At 37.9% G+C, this 13330-nt stretch overlaps 1 protein-coding gene across 1 annotated transcript; it reads left to right on the top strand.

Moving 5' to 3' along the window:
• Positions 1 to 12368: 12368 nt before the first annotated feature.
• On the top strand, positions 12369 to 13052 carry LOC110308880 (protein FRG2-like-1). Its single transcript, XM_021181215.1, has one exon. It carries the CDS (start codon positions 12369 to 12371, stop codon positions 13050 to 13052), a length of 684 nt encoding a protein of 227 aa, XP_021036874.1.
• Positions 13053 to 13330: the final 278 nt, after the last annotated feature.

Here is a 13330-nt window from a genome sequence, read left to right on the forward strand (position 1 = left end):
GACAAAACTGTGCTAACTTCTGACATAAAGTTATTGTTCTAAACGTCGAATGAATTTAAGGACCTAGAAGAGTGATGATGAAAGTTTAGTTAGATACTAGCCTTAATGGAAACACATGTAAACATTTCTGCGCTAACACCATATTCATTTATGACATGAACTAGGGTCTTAAACTTTCTATGACCTTTTGGAAGATACAGATGCTTAGAAAACCATGGGATCATTTATTCTTAAAAGACTATAAGCAAAAGAACAACGATAAGGGACAGGTTCTCTCCTTTCGGCAGGAACGGTTCTCTTCTTCCTTTAAAAAAATAGAGAGATGGTACTTTTTCTTCCTTAGGGGCTTTTTATTATTTTCAGAAAGCAAAACAAAACAAAAAAGTAGATGCCTTTTCTTTCTATGAACGATAAAGTTTGGAGCTCCTTTTTCATCCAGAATGAAGTTTTCTACATTGATGCTTGCTCAGTGGAACTTGCTGGTGAGAGCTTTTGCAACATCTAACAATATGTATAAATATTATTATATATATATAACTGATGAGACAGATGGTCTGGACTGACCAAAATATGTGTATATGCATATTACCTGTGTAAAAGATCTTATTTCTTTGTGTTTATTTTCTCTCTTGTTCCAAGCCTCTCCCCCTTGCCATCAGATGTTCCTTAATGGAGGGAGAGAGGGAGGGAGGGAGGGAGGGAGGGAGGGAGAAATGCAGCACTTATTCACACAACCAATAACAGAGTTACAAAGAAAGAAACCAGTGCTTACTAAAGAATAAATAATATGTCTCTAAGGCCAGGTATTATCAGTATTTGGCTTTCAACCAACTCTCTTTTCCACATGAGCTCTTTCACCAGCCCAGCTAGTAAATATGTAACTAATAATGAATTGACTGACAGACTAAAAGGAAGCAAAGCCTAACAAGGAAGCTATGAAGCAGCACCATCGCACTGATCTTCACCTAGGAACTGCCCAGTGATCATTGCCTGCTAAACATGGGGTCTTTTCCTGGACCAGCTCAGTTACAGCAACAGGAGGACTCAAAATATTTGAAAAGATACGTATATTTTATTCAAATTATCCTTCATCCAAACAGATTAAAATATATAACATTAAAAAATTATAAAGTTTTAAGATCAAAATTTGCAGCTCAAAAAGGTTATGAGATAAATCAGGATAAAGTCAAATATGAATAACCATAAAAACATACCAAACTACTTAGTGCATAGCAAACATGGTATGGTAGAAATGTATGTCTATAACCAAATTAAATTGGAAAATCTCAATTCAGCAATGTACATGTATATACTGATATGGCACTGATTTATATATTTAAAAACTATTTTTCCTGTATGAATAATGCCATCTACTACTTAGCAGAATAAATATATCCTGTCAGAAATTTAGCTTGCATTGATTAGGAGGGAAGTTATGGCCTCAGCACAAAATGAATTTGTGGTTCTTCTGAAATACATATAATTGAGAGGGAAAGGTAGTGAGGGAGATATGGGAAAAGCCAGAGAAGAGGGAGTGGGTGTGATTTGATCAAAACACATCATATGCATGTACTGAACTGGCACAGAGTACTTTTAAAAATGTTCTACAAATAGATCTGTCATTGTAAATGTGAAAGAACTATTTCTTCAGCCATTTTACTCTGGGTTTTTATATTTCAGATGCTAGAACTCAGCATTGTCTGTCTGATGTTCTCAAGGTATTTTCCACTTAATTCTGTATTTTGAAGGATTGCTGAGTATCAGTAATGTAGTCTATAGTAATATAGTACATGAGATGATAAATTAACACTTCAATTTTGATGCCATTGTTTCTCATTTATTGGAGAGATGTATTTGTACTTGAAGATGTTTTTCTGTTAGCTATCAGAGTAAGCTACTATTTGATAGCATTCCAAATGATATTCCTGACAACATGAACCATGACTAGAGATCAGAAATAGTCATGCATTACAGATAGGCCTTTATTACTTGACTTGTTAAAGAAGGTTGCTTAAGTAAGGGTTGCAGTTACCAGTGACAATGTGTTGCAACTGTAGCTAAAATAAAAATGTCTCCTTTTTGTGTGAAGTGAGATAGACTGCCACCATTGAATGGTCATCCTGTTCTTTTAGTATCATTTGCTGCACAATCATCTCTGTGGATACTAAACGAGGATACTGAGATTATAAAAATATTTCAGTTCTTACCTATCATTTTTTATTATAGATATATGCTATGTAAGCATCTGGCAATCTGGGCCAAGTCACTGTTTTTCATCTTTTCATATATCATTGATAAACTAAACATTAATGTACTTCTCTTTCCATTTTTCAAATAGCGGTAAACAAATTACTCAACTTTCTGTCCCACTGGAACTTTTTAATATTTGTATTACAATAATACTTCTGGAAATTCCCTGGAGTCATGTTATACTATACAACAACAGTTCCGTTGTGCTACCATTCCTGATTCTTAAATGTATGTAGGACAGGTCAAAACTTTCCCTTTTGGTCAATGCTAGAAGTGAGCATTGAGGGACATATCTTGTCACAAAAGAAATAAGTGACTTGAGAATGCTTGTCTCTTTTTCAATAACTTGCCTGAAGCAACCTCTGGTGCTCCACATTCACACTACCTTAGATTTTGCCAGTGCTGGCTGAAACTTGTGAAACAAGAAATCCATTTTTGGTTAGGTCAGAAATAGGAAGTAAAAGGGTATATAAAGAAATCATATGCAGAAGCTATCAACATATCTACAGCAGATGCCCAGGTCACCTCAATTCCCTGGATTCAAGGATGAAATGACAAACATCTTATAAAGAATGTACCTGTTGAGGAAAAAACATTTTTTTTTTCTATTCTGGTCTGCATTATTGAATTGACAGAAAATCTAGTAATTTGTTGACTAAGCCAGGTTTATATTTCCCTGACTGGAGTGTTTAACCTCTAAAATCTAAACATGCACAAAATTATACTACATCTTATACAGGTCAATTTTTTTGTGAGTAGTAGTTTTACATTGAAAGGGACTCCCTGATAATTCCAAATCAGGTCCCTACTTCCTCCTCAATGGGCCTAAGTGATTATTATCAACCCAGGAAAAAACAAAGGCATTTAGAACAGTGGTATAATTAAGAAGACGGTAGACTTCACATGACATGAAGAAGAGTAAACAGTGTGCAGAAAGGCAATGAGGACACAGGAACCGATTTGCTTGTAAAGATCAACTGCTTTGTATCCTCCTTGCTGAAGTTATTAAGAAAATAAGCATTCACCAAACATGAGCTGCATATAAATTGTTTCATATTGATCAACGCAAGAAAAAAGACAGCATATGGCATGGTACGTTACTGTTTGTAGTGACTGATAATTGGAAGTCTCTTGCTTTCTATAGATGTTCATGTAGAGAATTAAAAGGACAGATAATATGTACAAGGTGCTCTGCATTTTAAATTTCACTTTTATGTGAGTGCTTTCCCTGTAAATCTTTCTGTAACATGGCTTTGCTTTTGGTCAGATTATTAATTAATTGGGAACATTAAAAATATTATGAAAATTCATCATAGATAAATACTTTTATCACTTACATTATTTGTTTTGTAGCATGGTAATTATCTAGATAAACAAAGAATCACCAAACTAAAGTCCACAGTGCCCACACAATCTTACATGAGGGATTGTACTGTGTATTTTTCCATATCTTCACAATCAGTAAAAGCCTTTTAAGCCTGGTCTTTTTTCCTTTTCTTTATATGTTTATAAAGCTCTTCCTTTTTAATTCTGTCCACGACAATGTATGCAGATAAAATATATATTAAAGGCTTAATTTACATTTCCTGAGTAACGATAGTGACTCTTTTTATAAAATTGTTATTCATTTGTACATTTTATTGAAAATTAACCATAGTTTGAAAACTGTTTTATAAATGGATATTTGTCTTTACAGATAAAAGTTTTCATTGGAGGAAGTGCACTGAACCCAGGAATCTTGGGGATCACCATTTTCTCTCCAGTGCTTCTCTAAGGTAGGAACACTCAGGAGCACACAGGGTGCAGAAGCTAAAGAGCAGCTGGAAGAGGGTCCTATGGGCCTACATGTGCAGCCAGAAGATGAGGCTGTTCTATAGCACTCTGTGCACTGGTCTTACCAAGAGAGAGCTGGTCTCTCAGGAGTGCTGACAGAGACTAACAGAATCACAGGAAGAACAAGCTCCAGCCAGAGACAGCAAGAAAAGGTAAAACCAGAGATTACTACATGGTGAAAGGCTAATGCAAAAATCTTAACAACAGAAACCACGATGGCTTGGCATCATCAGAACCCAGTACTCCCACCACAGTGAGTCCTGGATACCCCAACACATGGGAAAAGCAAGTCTTGGATTTAAAATCATATTTCATGATACTGGTAGAGGATTTTAAAAAGGACATAGTAACTCCCTTAAAGGCAAGAGAACAAGGCTAAACAGGTAGAAATCCTTAAAGAGGAAACACAGAAATCCCTTAAAGAATTACAAAACACAACTAAAGAGATAGAAACTCTTAAAGAGGAAACACAAAAGCCCATTAAAGAATTACAAGAAAATATAACCAAACAGGTGAAGGACTTTAACATAACCATCCAGAAACTAAAAATTGAAGTAGAAACAATAAATAAATCACAAAGGGCATCAAGTCTGGAGATAGAAAACCTAGGAAAGAAATCAAAAGATAAAGATGCAAGAATCACCAACAGCATGCAAGATATAGAAGAGAGAATCTCAGGTGCAGAAGATTCCATAGAAAACATGGACACAACAATCAAAGAAAACGCAAAATGCAAAAAAAGTCCTAACTCAAAACATCCAGGAAATCTAGGACACAATGAGAAGACCAAACCTAAGGATAATAGGTAGAGATGAAAATGAAGATTTTCAAAAAGGGCCAGTAAATATCTTCAACAAAATTATAGAAGAAAACTTCCCTAACCTACAGAAAGAGATGCCCATGAACATACAAGAAGCCTACAGAACACCAAATAGACTGGACCAGAAAAGAAATTACTGCCACATAATAATCAAAACATCAAATACACAAAACAAAGAAAGAATATTAAGAGCAGTAAGGGAAAATGGTCAAGTAACATATAAAGATAGACGTAATAGAATTACACCAGACTTCTCACCAGAGACTATAAAAGCCAGAAGATCCTAGACAGATGTCATACAGACCATAAGAGAACACAAATGCCAGCCCAGGCTAATATACCCAGCAAAATTTTCAATTAACATAGATGGAAAAAACAAAGTATTCTATGACAAAATCAAATTCATATAATATCTTTCCAGGAATCCAGCACTTCAAAGAACAATAAAGGGAAAATTCCAACACAAAGAGAGAAACTACACCCTGGAAAAATGAAGAAACTAACCTTTCAACAAACTTTAAAGAAGATAGCCACATGAGCAAAAGTCCTACTCCAACAACAAAAATAACAGGAAGCAAAAATTACTTTTCCATAATATCTCTTAATATCAATGGACTCAACTCCCCAATAAAAAGACATAGACTAACCTGGTGGTTACATAAACAGCACTTAACATTTTGCTGCATACAGGAAACCCACCTTGGTGAAAAAGATAGAGACTACCTCAGAGTAAAAAACTGGAAAACAACTTTCCAAGCAAATGGTCCTAAGAAAAAGCTGGAGTAGTCTTTCTAATATCAAACAAAATCAACTTTCAACCTAAAGTTACCAAAAAAGATGAGGGACACTTCACACTCATCAAAGATAAAATCTACCAATATGAACTCTTAATTCTGAACATCTATGCTCCAAATGCAAGGGTATCTACATTCATAAAAGAAATTTTACTAAAGTTCAAAGCACACATGTGACCACACACAGTAATAGTGGAAGACTTCAACACCCCACTTCCATTATTGGACAGATCATGGAAACAGAAACTAAACAGAAACACAGTGAAACTCACAGAAGTTATGAAACAAATGGATTCAACAGATAACTATAGAACTTTTTATCCTAAAACAAAAGGAAATACATTCTTCTCAGTACCTCATGGTACCTTCTCCAAAAGTGACCATATAATTGGCATCAACAGATACAAAAATATTGAAATAATCCCATTCATCCTATCAGATCACCATGAACTAAGGCTGATCTTCAATAACAACATAAATAATAGAAAGCCCACATACAAATTGAAGATGAACAACACTCTACTCAATGATAACTTGATCAAGGAAGAAAGAAAGAAAGAAAGAAAGAAAGAAAGAAAGAAAGAAAGAAAGAAAGAAAGAAAGNAAGGAAGGAAGGAAGGAAGGAAGGAAGGAAGGAAGGAAGGAAGGAAGAAAGAAAGAAAGAAAGAAAGAAAGAAAGAAAGAAAGAAAGAAAGAAACTAAAGACATTTTAGAGTTTAATGAAAATAAAGCCAAAACATACACAAACTTATGGGACTCAATGAAAGAAGTCCTAAGAGGAAAACTCATAGCTCAGAGTGCCTCCAAAAAGAAACTGGAGTAGCTTACACTCCAGTACAGTACACTTTAAATCTCTAGAACAAAAGGAAGGAAATTCACCAAGGAGGAGTAGACATCAGTAAATAATCAAACTCAGGACTGAAATCAACCAAGTGGAAACAAAAAGAACTATACAAAGAATCAATCAAACCAGGAGTTGGAGCTTTGAGAAAATCAACAAAATAGATAAACCCTTAACCAGACTAACTGGAGGGCACAGGAACAAATTACCCTAATTAAGAAAATCAGACATGGAAAGGGACATGTAACAACAGAACCTGAAGACATCCAAAAAAAATCATCAGATCCTACTACAAAAGCCTATACTCAACAAAACTGGAAAACCTGGATGAAATGGACAATTTTCTAGACAGATACTAAGTACCAAAGTTAAATCAGGATCAGATTAATGATCTAAACAGTCCCATTTCCCATAGAGAAATAAAAAGTCCTTAATAGTCTCCTAAACAAACAAACAAAAAAACAAAACAAAACAAAACAAAACAAAACAGGACCACATGGGTTTAGTGCAGAGTTCTATCAAACATTCAAAGAAGACCTAATACAAATACTCCTCAAATTATTCCACAAAATAGAAACAGAAGGTACTCTACCAAAATCATTCTATGAAGACACAATTACTCAGATACCTAAACCACACAAAGACCCAACAAAGAGAGAGAACTTCAGACCAATTTCCCTTATGAACTTTAATGCAAAAATGCTCAATAAAATTCTAGCTAACCTAAACCAAGAACTTATCAAAATGATCATCCATCAAGATCTTGCAGGCTTCATTCCAGGGATGCATGGATGGTTCAACATATGGAAATCCATCAACATAATCCACAATATAAATAAACAAACAAAACCACATGATCATCTTGTTAGATGCTGAGAAAGCATTTGACAAAATCCAGCATCTGTTCATGATAAAAGTCTTGGAAAGATCAGGAATTCAAGACCCATACCTAAGCATGATAAAAGCAATATACAGCAAACCAGTAGCCAACATCTAATTAAATGGAGAGAAACTTGAAGCAATCCCACTAAAATCAGGGACTAGACAAGGCTGCCCACTTTCTCCCTACCTATTCAACATTGTACTTGAAGACCTAGCCAGAGCAATTCAACAACAAAAGGAGATCAAAGGGAAACAAATTTGAAAGTAAGAAGTCAAAATATCACAATTTGCATGATATGATCATATACATAAATGACCTCAAAAAATCTACTCCTAAGCCTGATAAACGTTAGCAAAATAGATGGATATAAAATTAAATCAAACAAATCAGTGCCCTTTCTCTACACAAAGGATAAAGAGACTGAGAAAGAAATTAGGGAAATAACACCCTTCATAATAGTCACAAATATTATAAAATACATTGATGTGCCTCTACCTAAGCAAGTGAAGATCTGTATAATAANAACTTCAAGTCTCTGAAGAAATAATTCAAAGATATCAGAAGATGGAAAGATTGCCCATGCTCATGGATTGGTAGGGTTAATATAGTAAAAATGGCCATCTTGCTGAAAACAGTCTACAGATTCAATGCAATCCCCATCAAAATTCCAACTCAATTCTTCACAGAGTCAAAATAGGGCAATTTGCAAATTCATCTGAAATAACAAAAAAACTTAAACTAGCAAAAACTATTCCTAACAATAAAAAGAACTTCTAATGGAATCACAATCCCTGACCTCAACCTGTACTACAGAACAATTGTGATAAAAAAAACCACATAGTACTGGTACAGTGATAGACAGGTAGGTCAATAGAGTAGAGCTGAAGACCTTGGAATGAACACACCCACCTATTGTCACTTGATCTTTGACAAAGGAGCTAAAATCATCCAGTGGAAAAAGATAGCATTTTCAACAAATTGTCCTGGCTAAACTGGCAGTTAGCACGTAGAAGAATGCAAATGGATCCATTCTTGTCTCCTAGTACAAAGCTCAAGGACCTCCACATAAAACCACAGACACTGAAACATATAGAGGGAAAAATGGGGAAAAGCCTCAAACATATGGGCACAGGGGAAATTTTCCTGAAAGAACACTAATGACTTGTGCTGTAAGATCAAGAATTGACAAGAAGAACCTCAAAGAATTGCAAAGCTTTTGTAAGGCAAATGACACTGTTGATAAGACAAGAAGGCAATCAACAGATTGCAAAAGTTTTTTACCAATTCTAAATCTGATAGAGCGCTACTATCTAATATATACAAAAACTCAAAAAAGATAGACTCCAGAGAAACAAATAACCCTATTAAAAATGGGGTACAGAACTAAACAAAGAATTCTCAACTGAGGAATACTGAATGGCTCAGAAGCACCTAAAGAAATGTTCGCCATCCTTAGTATCAGGGAAATGCAAATGAAAATGCCACACCTGTCAGAATAGCTAACATTAAATACTCAGGTTACAGTGACAGCAGATATTGGCAAGGATGTGGAGAACGAAGAACACTCCTTCATTGCTGGTGAGATGGCAAGCTGGTACAACCACTCTGGAAATCAATTTAGTGGTTCTTCAGAAAATTGGATATATTACCACTGGAGGATCCATCAATACCGCTCCTGGGCATAAACCCAGAAGATGCTGCAACATGTAATGTAGACACATGCTCCACTATGTCCTTATCAGACTATTTATAATAGTTAGAATCTGGAAATAACCCAGATGTCGCTCAGCAGATAAATGGATACAGAAAATTAGGTATATTTGCACAACGGGGTACTATGCAGTTATTAAAATCAACAAATTTATGAAATACTTAGAAAACTGGATGTATGTGGAGGATATTATTCTGAAAGAGGTAACCCAATCACAAAAGAACACACATGATATGCACTCACTGATAAGTGGATATAAGACCAGAAGCTATAAATACCCAAGATATAATTTGCAAAACTCATAGCTGCATATGTAGCAGAGGATGGCCTAGTCAGTCATCAATGGGAGGAGAGGCCTTTGGTCTTTCGAACATCATGTGCCCCAGTACAGGGGAATGAAGGGGCCAGGAAGCAAGAGTGGCTGGGTTGGGGATCAGGGTGGTGTTGGGGAGGGTATAGGGGACATTCGGGGTAGCATTTGAAATGTAAATGAATAAAATATCAAAAAGTAAGTGAAGGAGGAAAATTACCTGAACTCTTCAACTCAGAGTCCTACCCCTCCCATCTGGAGATTGTTCCCGGAACACTCCTGAACTCTTCACCCCAGAGTACATTCCTGAACTCTTCAACCCAGAGTCCGACCCCCTCCCAACTGAGGACTGTTCCAAGAACATTTTTGAGATAAGGGCCTCCTGGAACAACCCCAGAATGTTCCAATAGATCGGGTACATTGCCAAAATATAGGACACGACCCCTTGGTTACATAAAACCCTTGGCAAAACCCCTTAGTTACGCAAACTTGTACTTTTCCTACCCTGCTCCCCCCTTGGCTTTTTCCTATATAAGCCTGTGAAAAATTTGGGTCGGGGTCGATTCTCCTCTACACCATGCCTGGTGTATGAGTTTCGACCCCAGAGCTCTGGTTTATGTGATTTTTATGTGCTTTCTTGTTGTTGCTTTATTAAATCTTACTCTCTACATCTTAAGTTCGGTCTCAGTGTCTTCTTGGGTACGCGGCTGTCCCGAGGCTTGAGTGAGGGTCTGCCCTCCGGGGGTCTTTCATAAGAAAGAAAGAAAGAAAGAAAGAAAGAAAGAAAGAAAGAAAGAAAGAAAGAAAGAAAGAAAGAAATCACACAGGAAGGCAACCATGGAGAGAAAAAAGCTAAGAAAGAGATCAGGAGTCATAGATGCAAGCATCAGTAGCAGAGTACAAGAGATAGAAGACAGAATTTCAGGTGCAGAATATACCAGAGAAAACATTGATAATACCATAAAAATATTTTGCATTTAAAATGCAAAATGCTAAAAGCTCCTAACCCAAAACATCCAGGAAACCCAGGACACAATGAGAAGACCAAGCCTGAGGAAAATAGGTATAAGAGAGAGTGAAGATTTCCAACTTAAGGGGCCAGTAAACATCTTCAACAAAATTATAGAAGAAAACTTCTCTTACCTAAAGAGAGAGATGCACATAAACATACAAGAAGTTTACAGAACTCCAAATAGACTGGACCACAAAAGAAATTCCTCAGGTCACATAACAGTCAGAACACCAGATGCACAAAACAAAGAAAGAATATTAAAAACCAGTAAGGTAAAAGGTCAAATAACAAATACAGGCAGACCTATCAGAATTACACCAGACTTCTCACCAGACACTATGAAAGCTAGAAGATCCTGGGCAGATGTTATACACACCCTAAGAGAACACAAATGCCAGCCCAGACTACTATAATCAGCAAAACTCTCAATTACCATAGATGAAGAAACTAAGATGTTCCATGACAAAACCAAATTTACATCAAACCTTTCCACAAGTCCAGCCCTGCAAAGGATAAGAGATGGAAAACATCAACACAAGGAGGGAGACTACACTCTAAAAAGAGCAAGACAGTAATCTTCTTTCAACAAATCCAAAAGAAGATAGCCACACAAACACTAAAACTGACATCAAAAATAACAGGAGACAACAATCACTATTCCTTAATCCTTAATATCTCTGAACATTAATGGACTCAATTCTCCAATAAAGAGACATCGACTAGCAGACTGGATACACAAACAGGACACAACATTTTGCTGTGTACAGGAAACACACTTCAGTGTCAAAGACAAACACTACAGCAGAGTAAAGGGCTGGAAAACAATTTTCAAAACAAATGGTCCCAAGAAACAAGCTGGTGTAGCCATTCTAATATCGAATAGAATTGACTTTCAACCTAAAGTTATCAAGAAGGATAAGGAAGGACACTTCATACTCATCAAAGGAAAAAGATCTCCCAAGATGAACTCTCAATTCTGAATATTTATGCTCCAAATGCAAGGGCACTCACATTCATAAAAGAAAATTTACTAAAGTTCAAAGGACACATTGCACCTCACTCAATAATTGTGGGAGAATTCAACACCCCACTCTCATCAATAGACAGATCATGGAAACACAAACTACACAGAGACACAGTGAAACTAACAAAGGTTATGTACCAAATGGATTTAACAAATATCTACAGAACATTTTATCCTAAAACAAAAGGATATACCTTCTTCTCAGCACCTCATGGTATCTTCTCCAAAATTGACCGCATCTTTGGTCACAAAACAGACCTCAACAGATACAAGAAGATTGAAATAATCCCAGACATGCTATCAGATCACTATGGATGAAGGCTGGNCTTGAATGGCCACAAAAACAAGAGAGCCCACAATGTTAATAAAGAAAATATCCCATTAAAAACCAAACAAAGAGTAAAAACAAAAACAACAGCAAAGGCATCTGCAGCAGGCTGGCATCAATGTGACTGTATCAGGAAGTCACTCAAACCCAAAGGCCTCTGGGCACACCTGTGAGTGATTTTCACTTAATAAAATCATTTGAAGTGGGAAGGCCCACTTCTAGTCTGGATCTCTGAGCTGGGAGCACACACCTTTAATCCAGATTGGATTTAATTAGGGAAGCCCTACCCATAATCCAGGCCACACCTTCAGCTACAGGCCTATATAAAGAACACCAGAAAGGGAAGCCTCAGTCTTTGCGGGCTTGCTAGCAAGTATCTTCCTCCGCTGGGCTGACGTCAGACTTGATTGTGATTCCAGCATATACTGAAGATCACCTTAGACAAACGGCCCTGTGAAGTGAACAGCTACTGGACTCTTGGACGTTCTGTTCACAAGCAACCACTGTTGACTGAGCCAGACCACGGCCTGGAAGAGAGAAAGCCTTTCAGTTCAACCTGAGCATGGATGTAGAAATCCCCCATCCCGGCCCTTCCTCTCAACCGCTGGACCTCCCTACCGGGCCACAGAGCACCTCTGACAGGACATCACGATCCAAACCAAGGAAAAGGGAGCGGAAGTCCAGCAGATCAGACCGCAATTCCAGAAAGCAGACCGAAGGACCAGCTAGGATGGTGGAAGCACCCAGGAAAAGAAGACACTCTTCCAGGGACTCCAGTCAGGCCAGAACAGGAAGTGAGGGCAGCTCCCAGGGGAAAAAGAGACGCAAGACTTCCGTGAAGAAGGCCGAGCCAAAAGCCAAAGGTCACCGAGATGGATTAGCCCATTGCCCAGAACCTCGAGACACAGACCCACCACCAATTCGCAAGCGCCTGGTNAACTTTCTGCGGGACAAGACTGAGGAGATTTATAGAGACACAGTCCAGATGCAGGCGCAGCAACATGGCTCCCGGCTCAGCCCTGAGCAGCTCTCTCAGCTCAGAGAGCTCTCAGAGTCTCTGACTGCCATGGTGGGCACCTTCTACAGCATGGCCAACCAGGCAGGCTTCGCCTTCCCTGCTGAGGGCTGGCTTGTCCCAGCCCCCATGCCTGCCCAACAGGAGCTGTCTGGCAATAAATCTCAGAGTCCTTTGGTGGAGGGAGGAGAGAAGATCAAAGTTCCTGCCAGCCCAGCACACAAGTCCTGAGCCAAGGCCCTGAGGACCCTCCTAAATGGACTCACACTCTGAGACCACAAAGGACCACTCCATCTCCCCGCCTACACAGGCCTTCACCCGAGGCCTTCACNCTCTCTGTGTGAGCATGGAACCGGAGCTTCGATGAGGAGAAGAGTTCCAAGTGCTTACTCTGGATTGTGAACTGTGGTTCGCGGGGATCTAGGATTCAAGNGTTGAATCGGCCGAGCTGTACATCTATGTTGACTGAGGCAACATAAACAACAATCAAGATGAGAATCAGCCTAGGC

This window comes from Mus caroli, chromosome 14 (assembly GCF_900094665.2).
Source record: "Mus caroli chromosome 14, CAROLI_EIJ_v1.1, whole genome shotgun sequence".
NCBI lineage: Eukaryota > Metazoa > Chordata > Mammalia > Rodentia > Muridae > Mus > Mus caroli.